The 11,512-nt window shown below is 32.4% G+C and overlaps 1 protein-coding gene across 3 annotated transcripts in view; it reads right to left on the bottom strand.

Annotated features, from left to right (window-relative positions):
- Window positions 1–2,625: 2,625 nt before the first annotated feature.
- The window catches only part of LOC123528556 (neuroglian-like), a 132,678-nt gene continuing 123,791 nt past the window's right edge, over window positions 2,626–11,512 (bottom strand). For all 3 annotated transcript variants that reach the window (XM_053521637.1, XM_045308357.2, XM_053521638.1), the window contains one exon: window positions 2,626–10,842. In XM_053521637.1, coding sequence (XP_053377612.1) covers window positions 10,682–10,842 — 161 coding nt within the window. In that variant the 3' untranslated portion in view covers window positions 2,626–10,681. The remainder of the gene's footprint in view (window positions 10,843–11,512) is intronic.

The following is an 11,512-nucleotide window of genomic DNA, read 5'->3' as shown; positions in this document are numbered from 1 at the left end:
GACCTACTTTCACATTTCTCAAGCTACAGCTCTAAATTTGGACCACATGCACAGTTTTGTGTACCGAAATGAACTTTGACCTTGAGCTAGTCTTGAAATTTGGAACATTCAAAAATTTCAAAAATGGCTTAATGGTGGGTGCCAAGATCACTCTGTGATCTCTTGTTTAAAAAACATTTAGTGTCCTAATGTCCAACATACATTTAGTATATTCATGCCAAAACATTTAGTGTGTCCATGCCAAAAAGCATTTAGTGTGTTCATGCCAAATAAAACTTTTGGTATCTTCATGCCAAAAACATTGTGTGTCCATGCCAATATGGATCGAGTGTGTTCATGCTTGAAATAATTTAGTGTCCAATGCCCAAAAACATTTAGTGTCTTCATGCCAAAACATTTAGTGTGTCCATGACAAAAAACATTTAATATATTCATGTCTGAAAACATTTATTGTCTTCATGTCCAACACACATTCATGCAAAAAACATTTAGTGTGTTCATGCCCGAAAAACATTTGTGTTTCCATGCCAAAAACATTTAGTATATTCATGCCAAAAACATTTAGTGTGTTAATGCCTGAAAACATTTAGTGTCTTTGTGCTGAACACACAGTATATTCATGCCAGAGAACATTTAGTGTATTCATGTGATAAACATTTAGTATCTTCATGCCTGTAAACATTTAGTGTGTCCATGCCAAAAAACATTTAGAGTGTTGATGCTTGAAAACATTTAGTGTATTCATGCCAAAAGAACATTTAGTGTGTTCATGCCTGAAAACATTTAGTGTGTCCATGCCAAAAACATTGAGTGTGTTCATGCCAAAAGAACATTTAGTGTGTTCATGCCTGAAAACATTTAGTGTGTCCATGCCAAAAACATTGAGTGTGTTCATGCCTGAAAACATTTAGTATCTTCATGCCAAACACACATTTAGTGTGTTCATGCCTGAAACCATGTTGTATGTTCATGCCAAAAAATATTTAGTGTATTCATGCCCAACACATATTTAGTATATTCATGCCAAAATATATTTAGTGTGTCCATGCCAAAATCATTTAGTATATTCATGCTAAAAACGTAAAGTGTGTTCAAGCCCAAAAAAAAAACATTTAGTGTGTTCATGCCAAAAACAGTATATAAATGCCAAAAGCATTTAGTGTGTCCATGCCAAAACATTTAAGTGTGTTCATGCCAGACAACATTTAGTAAGTTAATGTGATAAACATTTAGTGTCTTCATGCCAAACACACATTTAGTATATATAACTGTGTTGATGCCCGAAAACATTTAGTGTGTTCATGCCAAAAAAACATTTAGTGTGTCCCTGCCTGAAAACATTTAGTGTGTCCATGCAAAAAAACATTTAGTGTGTCCATGCCTGAAAACATTTAGTATCTTCATGCCAAACACACATTTAGTGTGTTCATGCCTGAAAACATTTAGTATTTTCATGCAAAAAAAAATATTTAGTGTGTTCATGCCCAACACACATTTAGTATATTCATGCCAAAAAACATTTAGTGTGTCCATGCCTGAAAACATTTAGTATCTTCATGCCTAACACACATTTAGTATATTCTTGCCAAAAACATTTAGTGTGTCCATGCCTGAAAACATTTAGTATCTTCATGCCCAACACACATTTAGTGCCTTCATGCCTGAAAACAATAAGTATGTTGGTGCCAAAAAATATCTAGTGTGTTCATGTCCAGCACACATTTAATATAGTCATGCCAAAAACATTTAGTGTGTTCATGTCTGGAGGAAACATATACTGTGTTAATGCCTTGAAAATTTAGTGTCCTCATGCCTTAAACGTTATGCATGAAGATACTAAATGGTTTCCTCTTAATTGGGCATGAACATACTAAATGTTTTTGGGTATGAACACACTAAATGTTTCCAGGCATGAACACACTAAATGCTTTTGGACATGAACACACTAAATTTTTTTTTGGCATGAATATACTAAATTTGTGTCCTCATGCCTTAAACATTATGCATGAAGATACTAAAAGTTTTCCTTCTCTTAATTAGACATGAACACTAGATGTTTTCGAGCATGAGGACACTAAATGTTTTAGGCATGGTGACACTTTTTCGTTACTGGCATGGATGATTATCCATTTTTTAAGTTTCTTCAACACTGGAGTGTGTGATTTTTTTTCTGTACATCCTTCATTCAGTGATTTGTTTGTTTTGGGTTTAACGTTGTTAATCTAACCTAACCTAACAAGTGTTCCTGGATTCTGTACCAGTACAAACCTGTTCTCCGCAAGTAACTACCAACTTCCCCACATGAATCAAAGGTGGAGGACGAATGATTTCAGACACAATGTCTTTTATCAAATCGTCACAGAGAACATACGCCTCGCCCAGGGCTCGAACTCACGACCCAGAGATCTGTAGATCTGCGCTCTCCCTATTGAGCTAAGCGGGCAGGCGTGAGTTGTTAAATAGTTGTGTAAAGATACAGAACTTTGGTTTATCTAAAATAAGTGAAATACTGTTGGAAAATGGCACTGTATCAATATCGAACAAATTTCTAAGAATGTTTCATCATTGCTTTTATCTTACAGACTTTGTATAAGAGGGTGGCAAAGAAAGATAGGAAAATGAAGAAAGAATATTTTAAAAATTTATTTCATTCATTCATATTAATTCTGTGTGATTTAACTATCTATACAATTATATCATGACCACACATACATTCACACAAATAATTACCCTTTGAATAACATCTATATGCATTTTAAGATTTTAAAGATCTACAGAAGATTTTTAAGACAATACAATGATGTTCAAGTTATAAAACTGAATTTGGAAACCAGTCTCTGAAAACATTTTGCCATTGGTCAATTTCAAATATGTGCAAAGAAATAGCCAATCAGATGCTAGAGTTTTGAGACTGGTTTCCAAACTCTGTTTTTTTACTCTTGAGACCCAGATCTACCTATTTATGGGATATGTATAACCTCTCAATAATTATCTCCCTTTCAAACATTTCTAGGGCCATTCCTCTTCATACTAAGATAATGTTTTTTCCAAAAGTATGGGCCAATGATGATTGTCGCGAAAACTGAAGAAAAATAATATATTGCAATGATTTTGTAAATAACATAATTATAACACCATGACAGTGATATTTAATTGTACCTCTCTTTCTCATTAGACCCTCCCCCTTCTTGTCTTTTTTTCAATATTAAAATGAGGTTGGAAGAAAGATTTTGTCAATTTAGTATGGTTATATGTGCTACTAACAATAGTAGTCTGTTATGAATAAACCTATATCAATGCACATAAAATGTTAAATCTTTCCTTATAATAAAATACATATTAAAACAATTTAAAACATTCATACATTTTATTCACACATGATAAAATAACAATAAATATTTCATTGAGCGTCCTACGGGACTCGCTGATTCGGAATACTGTACAAATATTTACATCATAATGTGACTATCATGGGCTGTTAAATATTGCACAAAAGTAAAAACGAAAAAGTATATACTAAGTAATTTTCAGTCATACACTGACTAACACTGCTCAGAGCAAGAACACAAAGAAACAATTCAGTTACTTCCGTTATTCAACGAAATGGGACGCGACACAATAAAAAGGACCGTCGGGTGTAATGTTTCAGTTTTCCTTTTATGCAAATTTGTAATATATATGATTTCCTGCTTTAGGAAATAGATACTTTAGTATATGTTGATGAAAATTATTTAAATGTGAACTTGAAGGACCAAAAAAATGTATAAAAATTTATGACTCTGACAAATGTAAAACATAGTCTTAAAATCAATGTCGCTTTTTATGTCGATACAAAACGCAGATCTACAAATGATATTCATACATGAATTTTCAAACAGGAAGATCAAAATTATGTGCTAATTTGATAAATGGCATCATAAGAGATGGCAACTTTATACTTAAACATGTATACATATGTGTAGTGGACCTAATTTCATTGCTACATAATTATATTGCCGAAAGGTTAACAATTAAAATCTAGGTTTTACACATCTATTTTTACATTTTGAATGGGTAAAGCTAAGCTGTGAAAATACCTTTATATTCTGTTTTTCGACTCTGAAAATATGATACCTACATGTATGCATGTGTTCCCTTACACATAAAATTGAATCCGCACCAATAAATCTGCTAAGAAGATTAAAACCTGAAATCCTTTCTTTGGCCAAAAATGTGAAATTGCTGATTTTATGTTAATTGTCGTGCCATACAGAATTTCAAACATGTGGTATCTGATGTAAGACTATGTATCGTCATTGGAAGAACCATTTAAAACACACAAAGCACAAACTGATGTAACGGTGACTAAAACATTACACAATTTTCTTGCTGAATAACTACAAACTGGTAATTAACTACAACTATGGGGTCAAAATAAATTTTTCACAATTCAAACAAACTTTTATTTGGTCCCTGTGCTGCGCATGATGAAAATTCACTAACTGTGCATTTTCTTGAAACAAACTAAATGACACTCGTGCAAAAAGCTTTTTTTCGATTCCATTCTCATATTTAGTGCCTACAGAGTGACAAATCCTTGCATCTGAAGCAATTTAAATAATAAAAGGACTGTCACCCAAAACAATATTTTATTAAAAAATGACGTCTAAATTAACTGAATCCATGTTTTCAACACACTTCCATCTTCATTAAAGAATTCTATCAATTAATTGTAATTACAAAAAAAAAAAAAAAAAATGCTAAATTCTAATGCAATCAAATAGTCTTTTTATTTTACAAGACAACTTGTGTATTTTCAACATTAAATGAAATTTCTTTTTTGATTTCTGAAAACCTTTAAAACGTTTTCATTTATACATACATACATAATGAAATAAACAACTAAAAACAAACAAATTAGTGGAACCGAGTCTCAGTACACATGCCTGTGTCATCATCATGTTAAAAAGTAGCATCCTAGTGATCAACGTTTGTCTAGAACTGGTGCGTTAAAAATTACCTACATTATATCTTGTGTACATTTTTATTTAATACTTTTTCAACATTTCTTAAGTTTGAATTCAAGATATAACTCTTCTTTAAAACAAGTAGGTGCCGTGGTAAAGCATCTGACTTTAGGATTTCGAGTATTTTGCAAGAGCTGAATATAACTGTGATCCGACAGTACCTTACTTAGACACTATAGAACTGACAACAACTCGAGTACAGCTGTAACAAGTTCTTATAGTTCTCTCTACAATCAATGTAAAAAAAATACCTTTTTTCAAAAGAACTGTTTCCAAAAAAAATATCAAGACATGATGTCCGAATTTACTGAAGCCTTTTAAATAAGTATTAAGAAAAATGCAGAAAAAAGATGATATCTTTTTAATGCGACGATCACAAGTTTATGAATATCCATCAATCAATGGTGAGACTATTTTTTGTAACACAACGAAACAAGACATATACGTACATCTAATCTATTATACAGGCAAAACAGAATATAATAAACTTAACATTTTGATTTCTGCCCTAAATAAAATAGTTCAGAATATTTACAATTAATTACACATTAATTAATTAATTAATTAATTACAACTTTATAATATCACAAATTAACTAAATAAAACCTGATGAAAATTTCTTGTAATACAAATGAAAAAAAAGAACAAATCAACGGAATTCAACATGAACGTATGCATTTTCATATAAAATCACACTGCGTGGGCTGAGCGCGAAACTATTGTAACTGTATATAAATAAAGAACAAGATACAATAGTTTCGCGCTCAGCCCTCGATTAGTCTGGCTAGTTATGTGGTATGCAAAAAATTAGATTTTGAAGAGAAAAAACAAAGAAGAATCATGGAGATAGAATGGAAGAATAATGGAACTTTATTAGCAGCAGTTACTTAATGTTTCTAAATAGTTCAAACAATGCAATAATGCATTATCTGTAAACGAAAACATGCAATAGAGTGATAACTCTGACTGAATCAAACAATTTCATAGAGCAGATAATGCTTTCATGATGTGGGACATTTCTAACATAACATGTTTTCTAAATGATTTTACTGGATACAAAGAAAATGCTGTCACTCATTGCACTGGTTGAACTAAATTAAAGTCTGCATACAAGCAAAATATATTAATTCTGTAACCTTATTGGTGAATGACAAAAATTATCTCACTGGTTGTTGCCATTGCTGCACTATGGACCCAGTGCAAAAAAACCCTCAAAAAACAACCACATTATCATTTTTGATTTGAAAATTCTTTTCTTTTTTTTAAATGAAGGGAATACCTAAAGAAATTGAATTAAACAAATGGCATAACATAGCATAGAACTTAACAGGCAAAACATTCAATATTAAGTGGAACAGACTTTAAAAAAAAAAAGTATTCTTTGTGTTGCAGAGGTCTATTCAGCATATCCTAGGCATATACAAGGTAAAGTGAAGGTGAACAAGTGCGCTACTTAACAGAGGGAATTCAAATAGCATAAATTACCTCCCATGGACACCATTTTGAAATTTATGCTGATCTTGCAATATAAGAGAGTGAATCTAGTACAAATTGATGAATTTAACCATTTACCGGTATTTATTATTTATTTGGGTTTTACAGCGCACCAACACAGTATAGGTTATATGGCACCAAACAGGACTACAAATTTTGGTTTCACATCTCGTTTACATCGAAATAAAAACATTTCGATTTTCTTTATGGATTTTTTTTACCTTAGAACATACTCGACTCTAATTCTTTTAACATTGCATTTTTTCCATGTAAGACTTAATCAGCGCGGAAGAGCTGGGAACGGAGTAGAAATTGAACTTGAGTACTTTTGAAAGCAAGGTTAAAGAAGATCAGAGCAAACAATCAACACCAAAAACATCCTTATAACAAGAACAAAGTTTTGTAAGCCCAACATGGTTTCACAAATCTACCAAATTCTGTAGTGAGACTTACCAAACTTTGTTCCTGTTATAAGGATGTTTAACTTCAACTTTTTTTTCTGATAAAAGGGTAACCTTGTTACTTTGTTTCATTGGCTGAATTGTACATAGGAAGAATATTTTTGCATAATCATAAAAACTGTTTTTAAAAAATGTGATGTAGGCATAATTATATATCTATCTAAAACACCTGGAACCAGTGCAATGCCAACCGAACAAAGAATAAATATATTACTAAACCAAGCCTGGCACCAATGTAAATTTTTGTCTATAAATAGAACAAATTAAAACTAAATCTATATATAGACCTTAAACAAACATAGGGTTACTGGATACCTATAGTTACATGGGACAAGTGTAAAACTAAGACAAACATAAAACCAGTAACAGCCTATAGCTTAATGTGGAACAAATGTAAAAATGGGGGAAATGGTGGGGGGTGGGGGACAGGTAACATGGAACTGGTGTATACCTACAACTACTTGTGGAACCAATGTGAAAACGGAACCAATGTATACCAACATCTAAATGTGGAACCAATGTAACACAGGAAAAAAAGAACCACATATAAACCTACAGCTACACAGGGAACCAATGTAAAGTAGGACAAACATGCACACAACGGAACCATTGCAAATCTACTGTATTTGAGATTCCATGAAAACTGATTTTATTTTTTTCACAACAAATGAGATCATTTAAACACATAAACAGTTCTAATTCAAGCTATGTAAAAACAAAAAAAGCTGAATTTAGTGCTAGTTAACAGCTTGCAGCATAGAAAAAAAGTATCGTTTTGAATTACCAAATTGATAAATGAAAAGTTTTATGCCCCTGTGCGTCCATGTAAATTCTTGCCCGGGCTGTAACCTCAACATTCATAGGGGATTTGAAAATAATTAGACACAAATATTAACCATATTGAGGTGTGTTGCGTTGCGCTTATGATCCAGGTCTCTCGGTTCAAAGTTAAGGTCACAAATTGTGTGATTTTTTTCGTGCCCGGTCCATATCATTTTGGCACATGGAGGGATTTTGAAATAAGTTTGCACAAATGCTCATCTAATCCCAAGGGTGTGTCGTATCAATGACCCGGATCTCTTGGGTCAAGGTCAAGGTCACAATCTGACATATTGTTTTCTGCATGCAGTCATTATTTTTGTTTTTGTTATATATATGGATTTAGAAGTCATTTTGTGCAAATAACTATTTTAGCCTGAGAATATGCTATGTGCATGATCCGGGTCTCTCAGGTCAAGGTCAATATAATTATTTAGATTTTTATTTATTTTGAGCAGACAACTGTAGCATTCTTGGGCATGCTTCGGGGGCATTTGCACTAATAGTGACAGCTCTTGTTTGCACTTCCTTTGAGAACTTGTATTAAACTGGTAAATATAATTCTTTGAAGGATTTTGTGCATTCTAATGAACAATAATTAAGAAATAAGGCCATGGAAAAGAACTACTCATGAAAATAGGTGTTATAAGGGTTTTGGCAGCTTTATGTTTTCATAGCTTTAATTTTTCAGTTATGTATGCTTGCCCGAGTAAAAGAAAATAACGCAAAACGCTACTTATTCACCATTGGTCCCTGATAATTAGATTTATAAGGATGTAAGAAATGTTGAATTGTTTAAATTTTTAATTGAAAAATGTAACAAAAAAAACATCATTCCAAATTTCCTCCATTCAAAAAATGAACAACAAAAGTAGACATACTTAAAATTTGAAAGCTAACGATCATTAGTATGAAAAAACATTTTCCAAAGCATCGTTGGGACATAAATCTCATTGATATTGTGGCAAGATGTGATTTGAGGGGAATATAGCAGTTTCTACATACAAGAAATATGGCACATGAAAAATATACTGTACAAATAGAGTACATAGAGTATTATAATCTGATTTAAAAAAATGAAAATAAAAATATGAGTATTTATAAAAACAAATTATGTCTGTTCTGGACTAACGCCGTTTACACATGAGTTTGGATTCTGCAATTTTTACCACATTCAAAATTTGATCAAAACAGTTAATTGCAGGCATATCTGGGTTCCAAGATTATAAGTCTGTATGGAGACCAGTCTTTAAACTCAGCCTTGTCAATGGTCAATTTCGCGACTGTGATCTTAAATAGCCAATCAAATATCAGAATTTCTTGACTGGTCTCCAACATCAGTTTTAGAATCTAGTGCATAATGAATATCTGACTATATTCTCTATAATGGATTTAACAAACATGTCAACAACTGGCACCCATGAAAGTAAGCATCCAGGAGCAAAATTTCCATTAGAAAATACCCTGTGTGTTCCAGGAAAGTCTTAAATACGTAACGATATTCCAACAAAGGAAACTACATTTGTCGAAAAAGTATTAAATTAATTCTGCACGTTCAACCAAACATTTTTTACCATGCAGAATTTGATTTAGGCTCTAGATTTGTCTTTAAACATCCAACAAATAAAAAAAGATAGGACCTTGTCACATTTTTGATGACATTTGAACAAACAGAAAATGTTCTATAATGTTGATTTTAATGAAACTTGTCATAGTTGTAAATCAACATATTATCTATTCCATGGTCAAATAAATGTCTGGATGGTTATTAGATGTGTCAATATTTTTTATCTCTAAAAGGAACGTAACATTGCCGTTTTTATAAATGAACTCATGAGATGACAATTATATTTAGGCTGATTTTCCTTTCCAAATGCCAGGTCCATGTTTTATACTGTTATCCAAATAAACAATGTTACACAATGAATTCCAATTTATCAAACCGGTAGAACTACCTTAAGAAATCTTTAATTTTCAAAATGAAAACTGCAGCCAAATTTAGAGCCTACATCTCTATAGCTTAGATGGAAAGGTTTTGAAAACAAATACGATTTTCAAGGAATGAAGTCATCATTCCTACAGAATGAAACTATAACATTCTACTCATTTTCTCACACTTTCAGTAGTAATATCAGCTGTCAGCTAAAAACAAAACATAAAAATTTCATTCACAGCACAACATGATTAACAAAACATTTTTTTTTTTTGACAAAAATAGGGAATCTTTAGTTTCACAACCTTTATGTATGATAAAAAGTTCTACTCATCTACATGTCACAACCTTGGTTTACTTAAAATCTCAAGGTTTCTGAGTATTCATCTTCACCCAAAATCTCTAAATTTCACCTGTATTTTCCATGAAATTCGTCTTCTATTTCATCTGTACATAGATGTCTCTTTTTTTGATTCTCAAGAACAACATGCGAAAATTCCTCAAGTCTGGTTGAATATAATGGAATGATTTTTTATACTACATGTGTTGGAAAGAACAATGAACAAAACTTTGTACTAGTGAGATATATCACTTTCACTTTTTTGAAACAGGTCAGTTTTGTTTTTATTTTGGTGTATGATTCCGCATTTTGTTAATGCGTTTGTCTTCAAATCACATCATTGTTTTTTGACAACCTTTATTGTCACAAGCGCTGTATCTGGAACAAATGAGGAAATTCTGTAACAAATATTCTTGGTTGCAATGTACCATCTCAAATGAATTTTTACATCTCTTTTTCCTCTCACAGTCACAATGAATAACAGAAATCCCATTCCGGAATGGATACAGATATATGATTTCTCTGCTCTGCCTATTTTCCACTTGTAAAGGGAGAGTAATCACTATATCACCATTATTTCATTGTATTTGAGTAACCTCCCTTAGTCATTATTTGTTTTTTTGGCAGTTTAATGTAACAATAAATTTACAATGACTAGATACAGACTTGTTTGTAACATTGTAGTTCTTGTTATATAGCTTGATAAAGATTTATAAAGTGTTGAGGCCCCACTGAAAGCACTGCCCGAGTTTGGTGGTTCATCTTGCTGGTAAAGATGAGCATCTCGTCCTGAAATGAAGCGAAAGAACCAAGTATTAGAGGAAGTACTGAAATGAAGCAAAATGACAAAACATTAACGGTAAGAGTAATAACTGCAGCTGAATGAAAAAACAAATTCAAAGGAAATGTTCTGATTTAAAAAAAACAACAACATTTTATTAAGTGTGTCCACAAATTATAGAAACATATTTGATAACAGATTTCTAAATTAACTAGATGCCCACAGGCAACGTGTCGAGCCCGCCAGCTGTAAAAAGGACTAACATTTATTATACTATTTGGCAGTGACAGAACTGATTGCGGCAAACATTTCTACCAAGTAATTTAATAACATCTCCATCCATGGCTAAGTTACAGCCAAGACAAGAGAAACTGCATCAACTTTTGACTTTTGACACCTAAGTGTGACCTTTCAACTACTTACGCCTGACAGACTATCTAACTGAGAAAAACTATTGTGCCAAGTTATTTAAGAAACTCTCAATCCATGGCTGAGTTACAGTCCGGACAAGCAAAACAGCACTGAGTTTTGACCTTTGGCCTCAAAGTATGACCTTGACCTTTAAGCTACCTATCTGGTTCTTGCACGCAACACACCGTGTCATTGAGGCAAACATATGTGCCAAGTTATTTAAGAATCCCTTGATCCATGGATAAGTTACAGCCCGGACAAATTCGG

The sequence above is a fragment of the Mercenaria mercenaria genome, chromosome 13 (assembly GCF_021730395.1).
Source record: "Mercenaria mercenaria strain notata chromosome 13, MADL_Memer_1, whole genome shotgun sequence".
NCBI classification, from domain to species: Eukaryota; Metazoa; Mollusca; class Bivalvia; order Venerida; family Veneridae; genus Mercenaria; species Mercenaria mercenaria.
The sequence above is the reverse complement of the archived record's forward strand: the minus strand, read 5'-3'. Positions and strand labels throughout refer to the sequence as shown.